The following is a 25,066-nucleotide window of genomic DNA, read 5'->3' as shown; positions in this document are numbered from 1 at the left end:
TTCATACTTGTAACATATTCAAACTTTGATGCGGAGTTCTGCTAACTAATATCTAGTCAAAGACAAAAACCCCTAAGTCAATCCATGAAGACTAAGCAGTTCCATAACCTTCAAAATAAGTTCTTGAATGTTTTATAGTATTTGATAGCAGCTTTTTATTGGTTACAAAACCTAAGCCCATATACAAAATTAGGAACACATTTAGATGCCTCTTTGAAAGAACGTTTTAGTCTATTTTAACTGATAGTTTAAAAAAATAATAAAAACAATGCAATTTTAAACACTGTTCTGAAAACGTAAAAGTGCAGCAATATACTTTGTTTCCTTTATTAACTATGAAATGGTGCAATCCCAATCAAAAGCTGATAAGGTCACAGCAGAAAGAACTGAGCAAGCACTTTGACCTCCCTTACCCAGTTCTCCGATGTTCACTTTTATTGTAATGCATTGAGTGCAAGAAAAGGATCGAATCTTGACAGGAGAGGGAAACTGTTGTTTCAGCATCAATTTGCATGTAATCTCTAGAACAACAGTGAGCGTAGGCTGAACTGGGTATGCATCAGTCTATATGGCGTACTGGAGACTAGACTGAATTAGAAGGGGGAAATATTTGTTCACAATAACACCTGCTGGAACTCTAATTTCACAAAAACTTTGTGACCTTACCTAACTTTGACTTTTTATTGTTTAGTTTTTTAGCGAACACCACACAGTTTCAAGATTTTAGACTATAGTGTGTGAATAGGATGCAGTTACCATATGAAGCTTCAACTCAACTTCTGGGAAAAGAAAAAAGGCACAATGAACTTCAACTCAATTTTATGTGCACAAGAGTTGAAAAATCTGAGCCACCTTAAAGAGAAATTGATTCTAAAATTTATAAAACCTATAAATAATCAGAGGCCAAACCACTATATTAAAACAGATTATCTAGCAAGTAAAAATCTTGCAGTTTAAACATACGCTTGTATCCAGCTGAGATACAAGACAACTCACTCTTTAAAGTGGCTCCACCTTGGCAGATATATATTTAATGAATGCACACCTGCTATGTGTTGTTCATCAGTGGAAAAACAGCTGATCCACAAAGCTCTGATGGCATCTGTCCTTATCTTCATCACAGTAAATACAACCCACATCCAATAACTAAATTAGTTTAGATTTTTCTATCCCTTCACATCAATGCATTGGGAAATTACACCCAGTAAACAACAGCAACAAAACCAGTTTGTGTGATAGCTTACAGAATTTCAAAATTACCGATCCTCACCCCAGCAATACCAAAATCCCTTTGAGAGTGACTGGGTCAGGCGATTTTCCAAAAGCAATGACTTCACATACCCTATAGGAAGTTATTTAATGTGCGCTGCACATCAGGTTTACGCTGAGTAACGGCAGCTTCGATACAGCCTCACACATCAACCAGTTTGTATGTTTTTAATCACATGAATAAGATTTGAGACTAACTTGTGAATTATTCTTCCAATACTCCAAGAATGAAGCTTTTATGACGCTTCTAAGTAGTTGCTGGTTTGTTGCCAACCACATCATCATAAGCACTGGTTACTAAGTAAAAAATAGTTTAAGACTAAATTACAGTAAACATGAAAGCTCCACAGTTTAAACCCAATATAAATCAACCATATCCAATTATCAATTTAAAACAGAAGATATTGACTACTGAAAGTTGAAAGCAAGATTCTTTTTAACTAATACATTTTTGGACAGAATTTTTTTCTACAGTCTGGGACTCTTGCTTTCAGCTTAAACAGAAGTTCAAGTCCATAACAGGTTGTAGCTCAGGTAAAATACCATGCACAGCATTTGATTACTTCAAAACAGCAGGAACACACAGGCTGAAGTGAGTGGTCAAATAGGGCTCGCTGTTCTCAAAAATTAGGTATAATGGCAAAAGCTTCACCAGTCCAAATCTACAGTTCATTCTCCAACCCTGGTTTCTGAGGCAGTTAATGAACACACATCAATTACTGATAGCTGAAGTAGTTTTTTTTTGTTTCTTTTAAACTTAAGTGTTTAATCAATTGCCAAGTGTTGTGTTTCTATAAGTTACTTTTATTTCAGTTTCACCAATGAAATTCATTTGGCTTGCGTTTTTGAATCTATTCTTCCACATAAAGTTTATGAAAATATGTTTGTGGAGGACGATGATGGAGGCTCAGAGCAAACTGGGCCCCTGTAAAGTCTTCCAAAATGTATGCATCATACCAAAGTGTCTTGATCCACAGCGCACCATTTTCCAAAGAAGCTACTTTTCCGTGGAAAGCCAATGTGCCACCACTATGGAATATTCTTAACAAAACTGCAGATTGCGGTTGTCAGCATGTGGCACCAGGAAAAAGGCAAAAAAAGGTAGTTGGGACTGTTAAAAAGAATTCTGAAACAGTTTAAGAGATCATGCATATGCATTTACAGTCCATGTGATAGTGATGTTTGGCAACTGCAAAGTGACCAATACATGGCTTGCTTTAGAAGCATCAAAACGAAGAGGCATGTGTGTCTTGGAGCCTTTTGTTTCTTCACTTGGTAGCCATCTGGTGGTGCTTCGTACTGGTGTGGGACAAGAGAAGCTGCACTTTTTCTGAACTTAAAAATTAAATTCTTTTGTTTGAAGGTTGGCCGTTGGGTCGAAGTTGTAAGTACCTCCTTGAGTGGCTTCAGGAATGAGACTGGGGTCTTCATCAATCTACAAAACACAACAGCAGAAACACATGAGAGGCTGATTTCCTGCATCACTGGGTACACAGAGAAGAAATTCACAAACACTCATGTTTTCTTTTTTTTCAAAGTATTATCGCAGCAAAATTAGATCTGTTTTTCCAATTAAATTCTCCAAATATGTTTAAAAAGAACAACACATCAACTCTGTTCTAATACCATTAGGGAAACAGAAAATTTTTATGGTAATTTAGGGCCAGTGCTGCTGTTTGGTCAAAGCAGTTGCTATTTTAGCTATGCAGTTTAATTTCCAGTGCCAATTTTTAGTACTTCTGGAGTTGGCTAATCACTAGTTGCGGATTCCAAAATTAGTTTTGTATTTTCTCCCATTTTCTTTCAAAATGAAAATATATTTTTATCAGCAGCTGATAGAAATACTTATATAAAGCTTAACAGACTTAGTATCTCCTATCAGAATTTGAAGGATTTAGAACTCATTTCAGAGCAGTCTCATAAGCACAAAATCCAAATTTGGTTTTACATCAACAGTACTTCATTGCTCTATTGATACAGAGTGAAAGGCATCAGCAGCCAACTTCCCCCAGCCTCCTCTGAGCTGTTAGAATTTGGTATTTACAGCCTCAAGAACTAGCAAATAACATGGTCAGTAGCAACAAAATGCACAACTTCAAACCCTACTTATCCTCCTGCAAATCACAAGCTGCACTGCTCTCTGAGCCTCATTTGAGATCATGCGTCATTCTGAAGCAGGAAGAGCCCTTGCGTGGTGGGGTCTGAACAGCTGTCCAAGACCTGGCCTTGCAGTAGTGCACACATCAGAACTGACTCTTGACTTTGGGTGACACTGTCTAAAGCAGGGGGAAGAGACTGAGGCCTTTTGTGACCACAACAATCTGCACGTCATGCCCACATGAAGACTGAGCTGGTTTCAGAACGTTTCACTAAACATTTTTGTCTTGATAAATTAGCACTTCTGCCTTCTGCAGGGATACTACAAAGTAACCCCACCTAAGCTCACCTGCCTTTAACACACAAAACTGAAGTCAGGAAGCTGTTAGTGCTGGTAATAAAGTACAGGCTATGCACTTTACAGGACTCAGCAAAGGAACAGATGGGATTAGCAATGAAGGGACATCAAGGAATCACCAATGTCTCATGAGAATACAGAAGCTCCTGAAGTGACAGAAGGCAAGAACACTCCTGGACAGTCCATCATAACAGTGCCAATCAGGCTACCATAACCAATCCCTTGTCTCCCTGGAGCAATTATGGATATTCCTACAATTCTGAGTGTCAGAAGCTCCAGAAAACATAGTAACAACATAATAATCTGAAGGAAAGTCCTGCTCTTGAGTAAAGCAGGCATATTCAGCCCATTGGGCATAGATTAAATTGTATTAATGTAAAAAGTAAATGCACAAAAGCGAGTACTAACCTCAACAGAGATATTTTCCACCCACATCAACCAGACTGCACTCTTCAGTTAGACACAGAAGTTTTAGAGTCTCTGTGGAGACTCTAGGACACTTCTCACAGAATCACTACAGGCATAGGGAACTTCTCACATATCTTAACCTCTGGTGACTAACTTTCCAATCATATAATGGGCCCATGAATTGAAAGTTATTGACTCCTGAAGTTAGAACTCTCTAAATGCCAGCTCTATTTAAGAGAAGTACTGAAAACAGTTCTACTAGGCTGTAGAACTGCAGACACCCCGCAAAGCCTAGAAAAGATAATTTGTCTTTGAACTGCATGTTGAAGTGCTCCTCAGAAACTCACAAGCAGCCAGTAGCAGGAGGAGCTAGAATCAGAAGGTCAAAACACCTATCCCTAGGTACAACAAAACACTAAATCAAACAGCTGCAAAAAGTGTTAATAGTTTTGATGATGCTTTTCACTGCAGAATCCAGACTGAGCAAATACAGAGTTGAAATACAAACATTTTCTGAAAGTAAGGATCTGCTGCCTCTTTCAAAGACTGATGTAGGAGAAAATAAAAGAGGAGAGAAAATAAAAAGGAGAGCCAGAGAACTGTTTAGATTCTAATCACAAGTAATTGCATGTCAACCTGACAAAACTAAGTGAGCATTGATCAATTTGTTAGGCAAAACTAGAGTAGTCCTCTAGATTTTGCTGAAGGAAAGTCCTGACATTGAGAAACTCTACAAAGACTTTAAATTGAGGGAAACTACTGAACAAGGACCAGGAAAACTGACTTGGGAGATAATGTATATTCATGACCACTGGAGCTGAGGAACAGTGACAATGTACTTACTGAGCTAAGAGCACAATGCATATACTTTTCCATCTTTAGCATACTTACATCATCACCAGAGAAATATTGATCTATAATTTCAAATGCTAGTTTATAAATGTCTTCATTCTCGTGCTGTTGCAAGGCTTCAATTTTCTCTAATCCTGAATAAAAGAAAATGGAGAAGAGTTTTGCAAGATTAAACCAGAGTTACTGACTACTTTAAAAAAATAAGAAAAATAATTAAACATTACTACTGAAACACACTAGAAAAGATGCAGCTCAGTTTGAAAATATGATGTACACAGCAGCTCTCTTTGTCTCTAAGAGTAAAGAGAAGTAGTTTGTGAACTTTATATGCCAGGGAATATTCCATTTTATGAGCAATGGATAATGGAGTCTTCTCTTTATTCAGATAAAACTCTTTCATTTTTAAAACTTCTGTCTGTTACGTAACTTTTGGGTTAGTCATTGTGCTTTCTATGTATCCCCAAAAAGAAGTGGCTATGCTTGTGTGTTGGCTGTAAGTTTAAAACAGCAAGGTGACAAAGCAGCTAAAAGACTACTCCTATTTTCAAACTGGACATGGAATAACACAAGGGAAAAGCTTCCGGTGCATTATGTTCATCAGTATTTCTTTATTATAATACACTAATTAGCATACATTACAACTTGGATTGTGATATTGAAAAGACTCCTCATCCTGCTTTGCTCTGTAATGAAATTATGATCCTAAAACTGCTTCCAGGGCAATGAACTGGAGCAAGAATTGTGTGTTTTGCCACAGGACAAAGTATGTGCAATTGTCAAATGAAAAGAATTACAATTCTCATTGAAACCTAAAAAATACCTATGCTACAGAAAGCTCCTTCAACAATTGCCTCTACACAGCCATCTCCAAACTGAAATAAACAGAAAAAAAAAAGTAATGTCTCTCATGAAAAAGTCTCCCTTGTTTACTCAAATAGCCCATGTTAAATAACACTACAGTAAACATCAACAGCAGCAAGGGGAGGACAGAATAACATCCAGCCAACTCAATTTTTTAAAAGTCTAGTAAGCTCTTACCTCCACACTCTTCTATAATTTCAGCTATTGTGCTAGCCTCATCACCAGCCATTATCAGGATGTTTTTCAGGCCATCCAGCACCACCTGCACCACTTGAGAATCCTTTACTGAGAGTAGATTGCAGAATGGTGGGATTACATTTTGTTGTACAAGGTATTCAACCTAAATAATTAAAACCAAAAAACAACAACAACAAAAATTTCAGCATTGTGCTTCTTACATAAATGGCTGCATATACAACATTTTAGTGACAGCCTGAAATCCCACTACACATACCTGATCTTTTCTCCCACTTATTGTCAAATTGCTAATTGCCCAAGCAGCTTCCTTTTGTGTCCCGAAGTCCCCCTGAAAAATAAAATTAATAGCTCATTAAAATCAGCATGGAAACATCTGTCAAACTTATTAAAAATCACAAACCCCTCATGTCAGATTTATAAAAAGAGGATGACAACTTGCATAGCTGATAGCTTGACTGACCTTAGCCAGCTGGTGTATGATCATGGGGATTAGCCCAGCATCTATTACAGCCTGAACTTGTTGCTGGTTTCCTGCTGTGATATTGGAAAGGAACCAAACTGCTTCCTACAATGGGATAAAGCAAAAAAGTAGAGCACGTTTAAAAACTAGTCAGCAGATGAAAAAAAGAACTTAACCAAACCTGACCACCTCAAAACCTAACATCATACAATGAGCAATCACTAGACAAGCCTCCTCCTCCTCAGTAGCACTTGTAGCACACAAACTTTTATTGTACTGTGAAAGATAAAAGGAATCAATGTAAAATTAATACGATTGATTCACAGGGCCAGATTCTCTCTCACACAAGAAGTGTCTCCATACATCCAGAAATGTATGCCTTATATCCACTTTGCACTGCTGGACTCACAGACAGGCTTTAAACTTTCAATCAGTTTTATGAGGAAAATAGGAAAACTGGTAAAGCATCAGAAAAAAAAAGGACTTGCCCTGTAATCCTACTACTGACAGCTCAGTAGAACCTTTCTGCTATGATAAAAGGAAGACTCCACCTCCCATTTTCTTCGTGTAACACGAAGTGGTGTCCACAAATCCCATTTATGTATCACACATGACACTGTCCTGTGACTTTGCTCAGCAGTTACTCCTTCAGAAGGTTCATCCACATAGCTACCACCTATCTGATGGCAGTTATAAATTCCCAGTTACAAAGCAGGTACTTGTCATGACAATCCAGAACATCTTAAAAAGGTTCCAATCTTAAGTAAAAGATGTGGCAAGAAGGCAATTATGAAGCACTGCAGGAAAAAAACCCATGGGTTTCCACTTTTTAGGGACGTCTATTTTATTTCTATTTGCCTCTCACAATATAGACTTGAAACAAAACTGAAAGCATTTCTGGACTTTTTTTTTTTTTTTGGTACAAAAATAATTCCCCGGCCTTCAAAAGAGCTCTTCATCACTCTTTTGTGAGAGTTAAGAGGGAAGGCAAAAATAAATCACATCAGTTTGACTGTCAAAGATAACTTCTTCAGAGATCTTCACAGCTGACAGGGCCTGAAGAAACAGAGATTCCTCACAAATAGATTTTTCCTCAATGATACACTATATGGGGGAATTACATAATCAAAACAAAAAAGCCTTCTCCTCAACCAGACCATCTCTGCAATGGAAGATAGCACAATGACTAAAAAACCCCAAATAACACAAAATACAGCTCTGGAAAAGGAGGCACTGATCACTTTGATCAAACTCTCCCTATTCCATCCCAGCCTTGCAGCAGCGAAGTTATTTCTGCCAAAAGGAAGGAGATGAAATGCAGAGACAATTTTCAGGGAAGAACAGTGATACACCCTCCTTCCTTGAAGATGAACAAGTGAACCAACTTTACTATGGAAAGGTGAAGTGCATTGGTCTTATGCAACTCACTGGACTCAAATAAAATTATGAAAAACTGTAACTGAAGTTAGCCAGTTATTCATTTTGCAAATTAAAAGAAAAAGTATCTCACTCCAAAGCAAAACCCTTCAGTCCTCCCAAAAAGCACGAGGCATCAACACCAATGCATGGATACTCACTATGGCTGTTTGGTTTCAGTCCTAATTAAGCACCAGCCTCAAAGGCTGCATCTTTATACAGAATTGCTCACATGCTGGAAATAACAGCTGTAGGAAATTCTTCTGTAATATTCCACAGGCTACTGTTTTATTTCTCAAAAAAAAAACTAAGTTAGGAAGAAACAAATCATACCTTGTTTATCTTCTCTTTTGGATGCGTCAGGAGATGTGGGAAATAAGACAAAACATCACAATTGAGAACAACTTGTGTCTGCTCATCAGTACCAGTTACTATGTTGCCTACTGCTCTCAGTGCTGCTGTCTGAATATCCAAAGTGGGAAGGAAAAAAAATTGCATGTTAAAGACATTGCTGTTACTTACGCTGTAACAAAGAGCATTTTAAGATATCTCTTTATAAAAACACTTTGCAAAATACAATTTAGCACTTCATCCTCTGAGCTACATCAAAAAATGGATACTGGTTCATCAAAATACACAGTACATTACAAAATAAATGCACTGCAGCTCAACTCAAAAAGTGCAAAGATTAGAAATTAAAAGAATATTAAAACCTTTGAAGATTAGTCATCATGTACCTGATCTGTGCTACAATTCCAACAACAGCTTCTAGGCTCTGTGTCTGCTGAGGTTGCTCACTGCTCCATTCAGCTGCTCACTATGGCATTCAAAACCTCACAACTACTTATTGAGTCTCAGGTGATTTCAGAAATGGACTTTACATCTTTATGTATTGGTCAGTAAATGCTTTACAAGTGACAGAACACTGGAGAGACTTCTTCCATCAAGTGAACTAGTCTGACAAATTTTAAGACAGCCAAATCTCATCCAAAGTACAAACTAAACAAATGTGTCAAAAGCACAGATATACAGAAGATCTCCATATTACAGCAGATGGGTCATAAAAAACCCAGTGCACATTAATTAGCTTTTAGTTTCACATTGTCTTTAAAATTAATCAAGTAAGCTCAGTTAGCCTTTCACAGCTAATTACAAATATACTTTATTAAAAGGACTCAGCATTCACAAATATTTCCATACTGTAAAGGTTCCAAAATATAGATTTCCATGAACTATTCAGATAGAACATGCACAACCATGTATGCAGCACCAGAAAAAGTGCATATTACTTGAATTCTGGAAAACATAAAATCTATTGTCATTAAATATTTTAGGACTACAAAAGGAAGGCACCCCTGGTAATCACATAATGGAAGTCAATGTTTAACCTATTACTACTTAAAACTGGTTTAGCACTGTTTTGCTTGAGTTTTGTCTCTTTTTAACATTTTTTTCCCCAGTGTAGGTAATACTTTTTGTTCATTTTACCTACGCAAAATGTAGCTATAAATGTTCATCTCACTAACTCCACTAATAAATACTGTAAGGCACATTTTTTAGCAAACAGCATACAAAGGACTATTCAAACACAACTGAATCAGACTTACTTGAACTTTAACCTCCTGATGACTCAGAAGGGGAACTAGAAAAGGTACAACTCCCGAATCAATCACCATTTGTATCTGTTCATTTCCACCATCTGTTAAGTAGGACAAAGCCCAAACAGTGTCCACAAGAATCTGCAAATTGGAGAGAATACGGTTTACATGTTGAACAGAAAAAATCTGTATAACGAAGGCTTAATTTAGTGAACAACATTCTACTATCTGGGGTGGAGAGGGGAAAACATGCAATTTAGTTATAGGAAAAACTTAAACATGATTGTGATAAGACCTAATCAGTAATATGTTAGATTATTATGTACAACTATGGAAACCAGGGCCATTTGTTCCATCAGAGTAATTTCTGTATGTCCTGTATGTCCACATTTTGGTGCACAAAGTGACAGCATACATCATCTCACAAAGGTAAACTGTTGGGCTTGATTTACATTTTCAAGATAGACAACCAGCTCAGGTAAGTAGCTGTGCTAGTAACTTTCTGAAGAAAATACCAATACTGCTTCCTTAGCATAGCTGTAATTTGTCAGCTGTGCTATCTTATGATTACAGAATATATAAATTCCCTTAAGTCTCTAATCCATTGGACATCTTAGCATTTCTGATCCATAGTGCAGTTCTGAAGTGAAACTGCAAACAAGTCTGGATGTATGCCTTTTCCTGCCTTCATATTAAGAATAAAAAGCAGCAAAGGAAAGGGGTTCTCATACCAACTAAAGGACTGGCAACTATTGTAATGTGGCAACTGTTGAAGTGTTCAAGCAAAGCAAAACCCACAGAGAAATGCCTATCATGCAGGGCCATATGAGAATCTTAAAAGAAAAAAAGTCACTGATGACTTGATAAGGATGATTAGAAGCCCTCAAAAATAGACAGGTACAAAAGTTAGTCACTGAAAGGTAGTACCTGAAGCAGATATAAAGCGAGCAGAGAGGGATATCACATCACATAGACATGATGTTAGGAACTGCAGGAAAAGAAATCTGGACCCTACTAAGGACATAATCTGTTTAGGTTGCTAGATCTAGCCTACTTTTCAGATAGCCATTTGCAATTTCCAGCTATGAGAACAGCTGAATACTGCAGTACTAGAGCACAGGAAGGACTTCACAGTCCTGACCCAGCTGCAGCCACCCAGCTCCGGATGCCAGCCAGCACAGCCCAAAGGCTTTCCTGCCACAGCCTGCTGCTGCCCTCACCTCCTGTGCTGCAGTGAAGCCACTGTGGCAGCAGAAGCAGTGAGAGATGGTGCCTCACCAGTTTGCTGCCCCACAGCCCTGCTGGTGACGAGAGCAGCAGCCGCCAGAAGCGCTCACAGGACTGTGGGCTGACCTACCTGCATCACTGACTCATCTCCAAAGATAGGTTTGCTGCTCCAGTACGGAGAGGCTGAGACCACACTGGTACCTCCAAACTAGCACCTGACTCTCAGGATCAAAATGACGGACACCCTAATTGAGATCAGTCAAAACCTGGCATCACAGTCTCATATCTACATCAATAAGCTCTCATACAATCATTGCTTGCAAAAAGTTTAAAATTTGGCAGAAAAAAAGAGCCTACAGGTTAGAAGTGTATTCGGTTTTGCAATGAATTCTGTTCAGCTTTGTCCAAATTACTCATTGAAAAGTCACCATGTGCTGTCTCCCACTCACATTACACTGGGAAAACCCTGGCAAAATCCCAGCTTAAACTGTACAAATATTTTGTGGAGGCAAGCCCACTTCACTATTAAAAAGCAGCAGAAACACTGCTACTAGAGTGTTGAACTAACAAATGACAGTCCCACTGATCTCATGCTTTATCTTATCCCCAAACCCAACACAAGGGTTCAATTCCTTCTTCCCTAAACTAAAGGATCACTACAGGGATTACAAAGTCCTGATAGAAGGAGAAGAAAAACAGCCCAACATCTGTCAATTACACAGATCTCTGTTCTGAAGCCCCAATATATCCGGCTTCATGAGGTAAATCCATTCCCTACGACATTACTTGGAAAAACACAGGCAAACTCACGATTCAGGAATGTGGGAAGTACTGAAGGTTTAGTATTAAAAACATGAAGGTTGTCAAAGGTGCCACAAAACAATAGTTTATTGCTGTTTGTTTAAATATACTTTAATATGTGATTTCTTTAATTAAACATTGCAAAGTCAGGCACCCAACAAGCTACAGAAGTCAGGTTTACCCTTATGATCACAATATTTTACTGGACTGATATACAGAATTACATCTAATGTTTTTACACGTATTACATATCATCTAGGCAAAATTATAAACCGGGGCAGAATTAAAGTGCAGCTGATGGTAAAGCTGACACTTTAATTTTCTAGTGCTCAATTAAACATAGGATTTTTAAAGCTATTTCAAATGTACAGGATAAAAAATTGCCATCTTCTACAAAAACTATTTCAGAAATGGTATTTGCACTTTCTTTTTCATGCTCTGAATGGCTACAATCACATTAGTCTTCATATTTAATTATGCATTTATGATTTAATTATACATAAATTAACGCACAAACCCAAGTTTACTACTTTAACAAAATCCTGTAGCATTTTCTTTCTAGAGAAAACAAATAATCTAAATATCTAAAACTTTAGAAATTACTTACGTTTATATCTGTATGGTAAATGAGAACACACAATGCTGGCAAAATCTGAAAAGAAGTTTATCAGTCATTACAGTAGAACAAAATTGGTGGTAAAATTATGAATCCAAGTATTGCAATCACAAAGCTTAGCTTGAGTCTGCTTTAGTATATTGTAATCACATACTTTCCAGCAGCTGCTCATTCCCTCAAAGTATGTATAAAAATATCTGTATAATCTGTATTTCAAATTTCTGAAAATATGAGACAGTACTAGATTCTAGACACAGAATGTAGACTGTATTTTGAGGGAAAACAAGCAAATAACAGAGATAAGGTACCCTACTGATATTTTAGAAGTTTAATCATCACACACAAAAATTATTAGCCAAATATCAATATATAAACCTCTTGGATTAAAGTTTAATTTTTTATAATCACAAATGGAGAAAATATGAAACTGGGCTGTGATAAAACTGCTTTGAACAGAGTGCTTTATTTAGTAAAGCATTACTTGCAAGTTTCCTTGTTTCTCTGCTTCATTTTTAAAATGTCATTAAAGTTTAGCTGTTAATAGTAACATACTTCACATGCCTTCAAAAACTGTATCTACACTTTTGAATTTATCTTAAAATCAAGAACTTTACTTACAATTACAGTTCTAGTCAAATAGCTCAATTTTACTAACTGTGCCAACATTATGAACCAAGCATTTGCTCTGTTCACCAGTTTAAAAGGATTTTCAGGATTTCTGGGACTTGGCATTGGCTGCATGTGCACACTGAGTTGAAACACAAACCGTACTACATGTCACTGTTTACTTACGCTTCCTCTTGCTGAAAATAACTACATCTGAGTTCTTCTATGTAGAAAATCACATTGTGGCCTTTTTATTTTTAGTGAAAACATGTAATGCTGAGTATTTTAATACTTTCTAGTATGTAAATTTTTTTGTTGTATAGCTCATCACTTTAGTCTTACTCAGTTTCGGATGTTACAAATACCTTTATTACAGCTGTAGCAAGAACCACCAAATTGGTCAAATTATTTCATCTAACATATGATAGAGTGGCACAACACATGTGCAGTGACAAAGAACATGCAAAAATTCATAATATGACAATGTAAATCATTTGGCCTGCAGCCCAGAGTATAAAACATTATCTGTCTCATAATTCTTTATTTACCTCCTGAACTGTCTCCATAGGCGGTGGGGGGTCCTTATTCCTGCAGAGATTTACAATGACCCATGTGACGTTCCGAAGGAAGGTGATGGGAATGGAGGGATTGATGAAGGACAGAAGAGGTTTGACAACTCCCAGTGATATGACATAATCTCTACACTGAGGACCATCACCTACAGAAATGAAAATTGTTGCAAAAGAAATTACATTAAAAATGGAGAATCTTGAAATGTATGCAATGACATGTTGGGATACTGAAATTCTATGTTTCCTCACCAATAATCTACCACTAAAAGGTCATATTTAATTAAATATACATACGTAAAGTTATGTATGTATATTTTAGGAAACACAAAATTTATCCTGTTAATATTTTGCATAGCAAGTGATACTATTATTTAGAGAAAAAACAGGATGTACATATGTGTACATATGTAATTCTGGCCATATTATATACTTTCAAAAAAATTGCATCAAGACACAGAATTCAGAGGAAACATAGTCTCTTATGATAATGCCAATGTTCAAAAAGTCAAGTTCTAAAATGAAATGTTCCCTGAATTCAAACCATTAAAACAACAAGTTACCTATAATATTTCCAAGAGCCCAGACAGCTTGCTCACAAACATTCTGGTGTGGTGAATGAAGTAGTCTCAAGAAGAGGGGTACTGCATCTGCAGAATGCAAAGATTAGATTTGTTTAATGCTGAATCTTGGTATATGAGCAACATGTTCACTAATTTACACAAAACACATTCTCCAACATGCCTTATAAATGTTTCTATTATGAAGGGTGCAAAAAACCTAAGTTGAACATTTCTATATGTATCCAGAGAAGGGAAAAATAGACTTAAGAACAGAATTATTAATCAACAGTGCTCCCCACATTTAAACATTCCCCCATAATTCTCAAAGCGATAGGCAGACCCTCAAGTATGCAGGCGTGAGGTTTCATGTCCTGGTAACTCAGATTTTCCAGTTATCCAGGATCACAACACATACCAAGCAGAATGACATGCCCACTTGTGCAAACGTGCTTCATATCCTGACTTTAAGAAAATAGTTCCCTCCCAAGAGGTGGCTATAGTTAGTTTCCATATGCAGTGAAGATTTACATCCATCTGCCAGGCCCAAGACACATTTTAATTTGCTCTTATATAATGCCAGCAACATAGCAAATTAAGGAAGTGGTACTGATTTTAGATATCATTCTCTGTGGAATTAAATACATTTGATAGAGCTAAGTAACCATCCCACTACTATCCCCATGCACTGTTTTCCTTCAGACAAGCCATACTGTTTGAAAGACAGTAACTCTTGCAGCAATTTTGAAAATCTATCTATGATCATACTCATCCTATAGTCTGAGTAAACTAGATCAGTTTATATACCGTTAAACAGTATTTTTCTTGCAGAAATAGCTTCACAAACTTTTTAAAAGTGCAACACAGTTTGTGAGCAACCGTGAATCAATATTGTGTTGATAATGTAAAGTGATAATAAGCAAAAAAACTCTGATGTATTTTCCTGAAAAACACAGAGCCATGAAGAACAAAGATAACCTAAAATTCCCTGCCCACCCCAGGAGTGATTCAGCCATTGCTTATAACTGACAAGCAGGGACAGCAACACACTCTTGCTTAAGAACACTCACTCTTGTAATAAAATCACCCCACTTCCATTAGCTCAAGTGGAATATTTTAGCTTCCTTCTCAGCAATTACTGAGATTACAATTCAGTCATACATGCATTCAACATCTTTTGGAGAAGAGGGTCAACTATGTAGTTTATATTACACTGCAATCCTGGTATGCTTTCCAAACCAGGAATGAAGTTATTTCATAATATCACTCAGGCAGGAGGACAACCTGAGACAGCATGAGTTGAAGTTATCTGACCTATCACTCTGAAAAAATTAATTATCCCTGCTCCAAACTGGCTTCTGCCAGGAGCTATTCTGTGCATATAGTACTTCTCCTCCTTTGCTGGGCCTCCCAAGTACCATCTGTCCCTCCTGACTGCAGGAGGATGCCTTCTTTTGTATTAAGGCTGCATCAGCCTCTTCTGTAGCTGCAAGGGCCTATTGCTTTGTTTCCTCAAACCCTTCCTTATCTAAAGGGAGAGGAGCTGGGAGACTGTTTTCCCTTGGTCATCTCCCAGTCAAAGCAGCAAGACTTGCAGACTAAACTTCATCTGTTTTCTCTTCATGAGTAAAATGCTTTTTGATTCTCTGAAGTCATTTAGCACATTTTCTTCTTTTCAAGCATTAACTAAACAGATTTTGGGAGAAACATGTCCCAACTTCAACTTCTAGCAATTGTTCAGGTAACAATAATGCTTTTAGCTCTGCTGTACATACTTTTATTCTACTTTTAATTTTTACTCTGAGATTTTTTCCTGTAAAGCTAATACTATAAACATCCTTTCTGTTAACTTCATTCAAACAGGACAACATTGTGGGACATGAAAAAGAAAGAAAACAATGACTAACCAATGAACAAGTCAAGAAGGAAGAAAAAACTTGGAAGTAGATTTTCAAAGGCACTTAGACACCACAAATGCAATCTAAAAACAGAGGCGCCCAAATCACACCAGAAATTTTTGAAGCAAATTCAAGATGTTGATTTTTTTGTTTTAATGCCTTTGGATTTTTATCCAAATCTTATTTTGGATAATAGTAATAATAACAACAATAACAATAATATTGCTCCAATATCTTAAATATACAGAATCTAATAATTTAGTTATTTTCTTAGCCATGAAAACATATAAACCAGCATTTCAATTTGAAAGGCAGGTTCATACAGTAAAAAAAAATTCAAACAACTAAGTCACCACTTTCCCATATAAAAATGAGAATATGGGTAAGCCAAGACAGCTTATTATATATTTATCTATAATCTAGTGTTTTATGACAACATATTTTATTTAGCACAAAGGTGATTGTTTTAAGATAAGTATGCTGATCCATAAAAGCTATAGCTATAATCCTGAAAAAAATATTTTATTAATTTATCTTCATTTGACTTTAGAGTTTCTTTCCTTTCTCACTGTCTGGTTAAACAAGAAATGAAAGCAGCTCAATAAACTTGTGTGTACAGGAGATACTAATCATACAGACAACGAAAGGATGGTAATTTTCCCAACAATGTATTTAAATGTGCAACCTTACATAACTGTATATATTTAACAACTTTAATAAGATTTATGAACACACCTTTGAGGCAGAAAGAATTAACTCCTAACTTAAGTGTTAGCCACAGAGCAATTAATGGTACATGATTTCAGAAATCAAACTAAGAACGAGAAAGGACTTAGATTTTTGATATAGTTATTGTGTCATCTGTCATTCTCTGTCTTCGTTATGGGAAATCCTGTCTGGCATCCTTAACATTAATTGTTAGTGACAAGCAGATTTATGTTTAAGAGCAAATGTAGAAATCTTTCAAAAATCTTCAGGACAAGCATGTATTTATTACTTTAATGGTATTTATAAGAAATGGCATTTGTTATCCAAATACTTTCTTTTTCCCACAATATGCAGCCCGACTGCCTCCTCCCCCAAAAAACCAAATTTGTAATACTTACTTGACTGTACAACAGCTTGAGTCTGTGCAGAAGTGCCTGATGCTATGTTAGTCAATGCCCATGCAGCTTCAAATTGTAATGAAGGACTGTAATGAAAGAATTTGATACTAGTTATAAGTTGATACATCATCGGAAGACTATTTTATGGTTCATTTCAACATTGCTAGCTGTATCCATAAGAAATACTCTACATTTAGGCAGTACCACTGGGCTAACATTTAAAAAACTCCAACATCTAAGCCCGGACTTTTCAGGGGAAAAGTTGTAAGAAAAAAAGAGATCTTTCATTCCCTGACCTTTTGTAAACCATCCATCAGTCTGAATTAATATTTGTAACAAAAAAACCCCAACCAAACAACCAAGTAAACTTGATTCTCCTGCCATTACATTCCAGATCAAGTGCAAGCTGGTATACTTGGATACAGACATTTTTCTGCACCATCACTGACAGGCAAAATATCTACAATCAGCATGAGAAGACAGCATCACACCTGTCTTATTAAATACAGATAAAATTAGTTACAAATGTCATGAAAGCTGAGACAACATCTCTTCCAAGATGTCTGTCAACTGCTGTCTGTGCCAACAGCAGTTTAGTAAAACAGTTTGCATGAAAACTGCTGTTTAAGTTAAGAGTTCTACAAGCTACAAAAGAGTTTACAGCCCATGGTCATTAGCACCACTGTAAGTGTCTGGATTTAGGAAGAACAGAGAATATTTACTGTCAGGTGACTGTTTAATTTACATGGGTTTTGTGTCTTTATCAGTCATGTTTTGTATATAGTTTTAAATACCTGCTTCTTTGAAATTTTTTTGTGTATTAATTTCCAAAGCAATTTGAGGTTTTATTTGGGATGGGAAGAATTAAAAAGGAGGTAAAAACAAATCACACCTGTCAGCAGCTACCTATAAACCTTTAAATTTTAGGAACAAGTGTATTAAAACTCTAGTTTCAGGTTAGTCCCTTTTTTCTTTCTCTCATGATAAGCTTTCAAGTATAACATGAACCAAAGCTTTAATGATTTGTTATGCAAAGTCTTTTCAGAGTTTAACTCTGCTAAATATTACATAGCAATCCCGATTAAAAGGACTGCTTAAAAAAAATTGAGCTTAATTTTGAAAGACTTATTAAATATTTACAAGGGTAAATCATACAAAAACTAGCAGAAGATTCAAATTAAAAAGAATTTTCAAAGCACTGAACCATCTACTTCTAGAGCAGACAAGCGTTCATGACCCATTTTAAAATTCTTTCCTGATTTGAATGTTATTGTCGGCTGCCTTCTAAGCAACTGTTTTTTTAAACAAGCTTGGAAAAAACCCTACTCACAGGTCGTAGTTTTGCAGCCATCAAAATACACCAAAAATACCACAACATATTTTTGAAATTCCTCGCTCTCATAGCTGCAGAAATAACACTGAAAATGGAAATACTATAAATACATTCATGTCTGCCTGAGATCAAAGACAGGCTAAAATATTAACCTCAGTTGTGTTAATCCCTATCTATCCAAATCAGGGGCTCAAGATTTGTTGAATATGGCATGTTTTGTTTCTTATATGTCATTAAATGCCTGCAGCTATATGCTCAGTGTTCTCTACGTTCTTTACTGAAGCTCTTTGTTTTTCAATAGACTCAGAGAGCATGCTCACCATGTTCTACCATCACATAAGAGAGCAGCAGAGAGCCAGAAGGAAACACACCTTGCAGTGAGAAGAAACCAGAAACTTCAGCTAATAATCTTAATGGAAAAGACAAATGTATTCTGCAAAAATGCCCTGTTCACAACCAGGCATGTTCTCTGCCTTCACACAAATAAACACAAGTCTGTGGCAGGCTTCTTAAAAAAAGCTGGTAAAAGGCTGAAATATTCAAACCCAGTGATAAATGTGGTAAGATTTTCTCCATTACTTGGATATGCTCAAACACGCTCGAAAAAATTCAATTACATTTCTGTAGCAGAATAAATATTCCTGGAGAACTTCTGATCTATCACCATGGAATGTGATCCACTGTGTCAGATTATATGGTGCTGGAATCCTCAGTTTTGTTTCAAATAATCATTTTTTTCTTAATGCAAATTTCTAGTAACAGTGAAGATTTTAAAAAGAATACTTACTTATCATCCCTTTCTAGGCATTTTACCAGAATTGGTAAAATTCCAGATTTTATTAAGTCATCAATAGGTGGATTTCTGTCACTGGATAGGAGTTTTCTGTGAAATTGAAAGCAAAAGTAAGTAACTTTTAAAATAAAAACCTTATATAAATTATGTTTCTGTATCTTTATTTATTTTTACCTTGCAGCTTGGACAGCGCTCAGTTGGATCACTGGGTTGTCACTTGTGGCATTCTGAAAAAAAAAATTAAAAACACAGTAAAAACTAAAAATGCACAGAACACACCCTTCTGGTTAAAAAAAAGTTAAATGTAACATACCTGCAGTATAGCTTCTAGTGTTACATTTTGCTTGAAAAGAAAAAAAAAAGGTTTTAGTAATTTTGTTGATAAATTATAACCTTCTTAAACATTTAATACAAGAAAACTTATTTTAACAGTGTATCAGTTCATAAATTTACTTTCAAATAACTGCAAGATAACAGAATATATTGTTTAGAGACATCACCAAAGTTTTAAAAACAATTCCAGAATCAAGGAACTTACTGCTTTGAAGTCAGCATCAACATCAGAATCTTCTAAGCTTTCCTCTTGAGGAACATTTCTTTTTTTCAAAAGATGTTCATCTCTTTTGTTCTGTAAAGAAATGACAAAAAATAAAGCCACTTTTAATGCTTATTAGTACAGGGTGGTGATGCACAATGGACCTTTTCAACATTTAAGTATAGATAAGGTTGCCTTTTTTAAAGGCATTTGTAACTGCAAATAGAATTTGCAGTATTTTAGCTGTAATAATCTGGCAGCTTGCTAATCAGACAGATCTACAACAATCCATGACATTTGAATTAATTAAAACTCACACTCTAGGGATCAGTTTTCTAACAGGCATTCACAATACTCATAGCTCTGCATGATATTAACATTTAGCCACACGTAACAGAAATTCTTTTTCAGTGAAAGATTATTTTTCAGCTAAACCTTGTTTTGAAGCTCCCTGGTCACATCTATTTGCATTTTCTGTGTAAAGTAGCATGCTCCATGCACACTGGCACTTGCAGTATTTCCCACTCAAGCTATTAGCCTAATTTCTGACAAAAAACAAGACACCCTCCAGTCTTAGTTCCTTTAAGGAATTACAAAAGAATAAAATTATCTTTTCAGTGGTAAAATACCCATTTAACATTTCCTTTTAACATTCCTAATTTAATGAATTTGAAGATATAAAACAGTAATTTAAAAAGAAAGAAAACAAATCATCAATTGTTTACACTTTTTTACAAATTCAAAATGTATTAAAAGTATTAGACCAAAATTATGAAATGGTCTCTTCTAAATTTTAGACTTTATATTTTTTTGGTATGTCTAGAGGTACAAAGACAGAAGATGCAATGGAAGATGATGATGATACAGTACATATATCTGAACACCTATTTATGCTTGGTTTTGGGTTTTTTATATGTTTATTAAGATTTCATTCTTTAATGATGCAAAATGTTGAAAAAGAGTAAGAGTTAGCTCTAACATCTAGAAGAAATCTAGTATACTAGCAAGGACAGGCAGGCTTTTCAGTCTCTATTTATCTGACAAGCACAGTTCTCATTAAGAGATTTTATTATACCACACCTGGTTTGTAATATCTAAAAAAGGCCTCTAAACAGAATGATGTATTGAAGGGTCCCCAGTATTTTATGTTATAAAAACCAGCAATTCCAGGTCCAAAATTTCTGGGACTTGTTTACCTTTCAGACATCTCAGAAATAACTTACAACAAGTTTGAAATCCTCCCAGTCAATATATTTTTATTTTCAGATAAAGCAAAGCTAGAACTACAAACAAGCATGAGAATAACCTTTTAATGAAGAAGACAGTATCTCACAGACCTAGCATAGTTTAATTTCAGTCAAGCTGTAAGAACAGAAACTAGGTCCTCAAAGAGTGCACAAGACCACCTAGACTGGCCCCAGAGCTGTGCAGCAATGGCTGCATACATGGAGCACATCAGTACAGAAAAGCAGCACAGGCAGTTTGTTGGCAAGTGCATCTGCAGAGCAGGAAGATGGGAAGGAGCAGGCAGCTGAGCACCAAGAAAGCAGTGTATGCACACCACGTGCATCAGGCAGGAACACATTAACTGATGGCTTCAGCAGAATGACCTGTAGTGTATTTACCTGATTTTCCCACACCAGTCACTGAGCTGAACAAGAGCCTCTTCTGTTCCAGTAAGCCTTCTATACCTGCACACACAACTATCCAACTATCCAATCCTTCAGCACCATGAGCACACCTCCCAGAATGCCTCCTACTGTTAACCTTAACTAAAACAAGTACCAGTAACAGTCCATATTCTAAGGCCAAGATATTACACCCCCTTAAGAGAGAAAAAGAAACTTCACAGGATGTAACTGACCACAGAGTAACACCACAATTTCTGTGAGTGCAGGCAGTGTCTTCAGGCCATCAGTCATATGGTGTGATAGGCTCCAGAAAAAATTACCTCAGCCAAGGAAAGAAAGAAGGAGCAACAATGTTCCTGTAGCTACTCACTCTTTGCAGGTGGCTGGGTTGAAAAACAACTATCAGCACCAATATAGAAGAGTTTCCACAGCAGCCTGAGGCAGAGAGGCTAGTACTTACTGAGAAGTACCAAAAGTTTCTATTCTAATTAGTAGTTCTTATAAAGTCAGTGTTCATGAAACCTTTCAGTTCTAGACAGTGTCTCTAAGGCTATTTGAAATATTGTTGTCCATCTGCAAAAGTGTCCAATCCCTAGACAAGTAAAATGCTCTCTCCAGTATTTGACAGGCCAATCACTCTCCTACAGAAGGTAAAAGAAGATGATTTGCAGCCTGCCATGGCTTTAAAATGCTGGTATTTGGACATATTGTAGCGAACTCAAAAAGGTTTTGCCTAAATCAAAGCACCGGCCCGTTCTGCAGGCTCCTGTGGTGAAAATGAAGACAAATGAACATACCTGGACACAGCTGTCCTGTTCAAAGCCTGGTGAGAGAGCCCTTTCAAAGGTACAAGCATCAGAGTAGAATTCTGATGAAGGGTAAAACCTTGTCACAAACAAAATGCAGCAGGTCTCCTTCTAAAGGGAGGATCCTCAACACTGCCTGAACCATGTGTACTATGTACAGTAAGTACAGAAGCTCATAAACAGGTGCTGACTGCTGGTTGTAAGTATTGCCAACATGCTGCTAGAGATCCCACTGCAGCAGCCTACAAAGGGCATTGGTAAACTTGCCAAATGAATAGGTAACAGTAGTGATACCAGGAGTGCACTTTCTTGTCCAGTTTTTATGACAGATGCCCATCATTTGCTTCACTGACAGTGGGATGGTCAAGCTACACGAACAGGAAATATTCAAGTCCTGCAGATTCTGGTATTTCTTTTGTTTATCTTCTTGGAAGATAGACACAGGATTAAAAAATATATAGACTAACACAAGCAAGTTTCAAATGTTCAAACACACAATTTAACAGAAGATTCCTTGTGGGTAAAGGGAACATCATAAACACTCTGTGCTGCACTGAACTTAGTACAAAGGGACATGGCCAATGGGATGCTCTAACGGAACTGGGAAAGGTGTCAAATATGAATTTCTCCATATTTTTCAGCACTGGACACGCAGGCAAGCTCTGTGAAGAGTGCCAGCTGTTGTGAGGTTCCAAGACTAAAAGGGAAAAGAAATTAACAAGAAAATCTTTGCCTGCAGGTAACAAATACCATTTGTTTCTTCAAGTCAGGGCAAAGTTTAATAGGTGCTCAGTAGCCAGTAGACGTTCTTGAGGGACTAAAGTTAACATTATTATGTTTGAGTCTTCTGAGGACAAAAAGCAGAACTTCAAGAACATTTCAACATTAAAAATTGGAGTTCCTAATGGTAGCCAGTATTAGATATACTCACAGATGACAACAAGCAGCTCTTGCCCCTGCAATTACATCCAAGGAGAGACTAAGGGTTCAAGCCACTGATGGAGGTAGATTCAGATTTTCTGGACATCCCTTTTAAGCTACCACTGAGCCCAAGTCAGATTCCAAGATTCTTCTTCAGATAAAGATTTAGCTACAGATACACAGTTAGAAGAGGTAGGCAGCTTCCCTACATTTGAGTTCTGCTAATTCACCTTTGTGACAACAGAGAGCCATCATAATGTTCCTGTTTGGTTAGTGCTCAGAAAAGGAGCAAATTGACTAAAAACAAGTAGATAGCAGTGTATGGCCTAAGCATGGATTGCAAAGATTGAGACCTCTTATGTCAGGGAACAGCAAGATCTCACTCAAAGATTCAAGCAAATCTCCAAACAATTTCTTCATAGCCCTTTTCAACTATGCCTCTAAAAGAATCCATTAGGAATGTAATTTTCCTCTTAGGGTAATTTTTTTAAATGAATTAGTTGAGGCAGAGTAAATGCAAATTCTTTTCCAAGAATTTGTGCTACTAACACTTGATAGGGAAGCCTCCAGAAGAACATACTAATAGTGCTTCAGTGTCCCTGTCATTGTAGTCATTCTTCAAACTGGCAGACTTATATTATGTACTAAAATATGTTCTTTACAGCGAACAAAAAGCTATACATACACATTGAACTGGAAAAGACACTTAACTGATACAAGTTTTACTGTCCTGAAACTAAGTATTTTCTTTTTCTTTTGGAGTTTCAGACTTACTGAGAATCAGAAAAATATTTTTTCCACCCTAGCACTCCCAGCAACATAAAAGACAGATTCCTTTATTCAAAGAGTCTTCTACTTTATTTAGGAGCTATCATGGGCATAAGCAATCTTTAAGAAAGATCAGAGTAGAAACAAGGACAGTATGCCAGGGAAAGAGGTAAAAAAAGACATGCCCATGACTCTTTAATCTGCCACTTATTTAGCAAATAATTGCTTTGCCTTGCACCAAACTTAATTGGCAATTAAAGCTTTCACGTGCTCATGTCTGTGAGCCCTCAGAGGCAGCTGAGTTTGCCAAGAAAGCCAAAAATAAACCTTGTGAGAGATCATGGAAGTTCTTAGGATTCCAGTTAGCAGGACAGTATCCTGTGTTTCTGCTGAAGTTAGGAGTGCTAAGGCTTCCTTTGAAGGGTGACATCTAATTCAATGACTGTATGTATCATTGACCTGGCTAAGGACTGACTGCCTTTCTTTAGGCACACAAGTGGCCCAAGACCAACTTCATCTTCAGAGAAAGCCAAGCAACCACAATCAAAGGATGTCTCAGAGCAATGGAGTTACAGGGTTCATTTAAATATAGAACCTTAAACTGAATCCTAACCATTGCTCATCCACCACGCTCCTCTAGATTGAGGCTAACAGACTAAGCCAATTAATTCCAGGATCCCTGTTACTAGCAGAGCAGCCTTCAGGTTTCTGGGATGCTGAAAGCAAGTGATAAACACTCTAAATCAGACTTCACCAAGACACTGCACTGAAGAGCTTTATATTCTACATCCTGATGCAGTCTCCATCACCTGACTCTTACAGTATCAGAACTGACACTTATCTGTCAGGAAAGGGAGATGGCTATTTAAGTTTAAGCTCTCAGAGCTGTTGCTGTACAAACAATATAATCAGAGACCAAGACTATCTTTCCAGAAATGTAGCAGATCCATTCTCAAAATGCATAGAACACCAAGCCAATATGGAATCAGTAAAAGGGCATCTGACCCTGGGGAGTGTCATCTGACTGGCTCATGATGCCAACCCATGCCTCAACTTGGAATCTGCCAGACTACTGCTACCTTTTCATGTCAGATGGCTTTGCTAATCTTTGTCAATTAAATTCCTAAACAAATAATAAGTGATTGAGAAATAAAAAGCAGGGGAAAAAATAGTTTCTTCCAGAGTAAGAGTTGTGGTGTGAAGACAGTGAATAGAGATAATATATTCTTGAAACACAGAATGTGTTGCAAATGCACCTTGATGTCTGTAATTTCAAGAGAATAAACACCTCACACTGATGCATGCAGAAATTGTTTACTACTGTTCAAAGCCATGATTTTTTATTTATTCCATCTTACTAAACAGAGATGTGAGCAATT

General features: G+C 36.8%; 1 protein-coding gene across 1 annotated transcript in view; it reads right to left on the bottom strand.

Moving 5' to 3' along the window:
• Positions 1-25,066, bottom strand: part of KPNA3 (karyopherin subunit alpha 3) — a 47,782-nt gene continuing 22,716 nt past the window's right edge. The window contains exons 3-17 of the mRNA XM_058821817.1: positions 19,565-19,654; positions 19,340-19,369; positions 19,201-19,253; positions 19,021-19,116; positions 16,901-16,986; positions 13,900-13,986; positions 13,316-13,485; positions 12,153-12,197; positions 9,527-9,658; positions 8,253-8,381; positions 6,504-6,608; positions 6,300-6,371; positions 6,023-6,185; positions 5,024-5,118; positions 1-2,704 (exon numbers count right to left, since the gene is read on the bottom strand). Coding sequence (XP_058677800.1) covers positions 2,606-2,704; positions 5,024-5,118; positions 6,023-6,185; positions 6,300-6,371; positions 6,504-6,608; positions 8,253-8,381; positions 9,527-9,658; positions 12,153-12,197; positions 13,316-13,485; positions 13,900-13,986; positions 16,901-16,986; positions 19,021-19,116; positions 19,201-19,253; positions 19,340-19,369; positions 19,565-19,654 — 1,452 coding nt within the window. The 3' untranslated portion in view covers positions 1-2,605. The remainder of the gene's footprint in view (positions 2,705-5,023; positions 5,119-6,022; positions 6,186-6,299; positions 6,372-6,503; positions 6,609-8,252; positions 8,382-9,526; positions 9,659-12,152; positions 12,198-13,315; positions 13,486-13,899; positions 13,987-16,900; positions 16,987-19,020; positions 19,117-19,200; positions 19,254-19,339; positions 19,370-19,564; positions 19,655-25,066) is intronic.

Source organism: Ammospiza caudacuta, chromosome 2 (genome assembly GCF_027887145.1).
Source record: "Ammospiza caudacuta isolate bAmmCau1 chromosome 2, bAmmCau1.pri, whole genome shotgun sequence".
NCBI classification, from domain to species: domain Eukaryota; kingdom Metazoa; phylum Chordata; class Aves; order Passeriformes; family Passerellidae; genus Ammospiza; species Ammospiza caudacuta.
The sequence above is the reverse complement of the archived record's forward strand: the minus strand, read 5'-3'. Positions and strand labels throughout refer to the sequence as shown.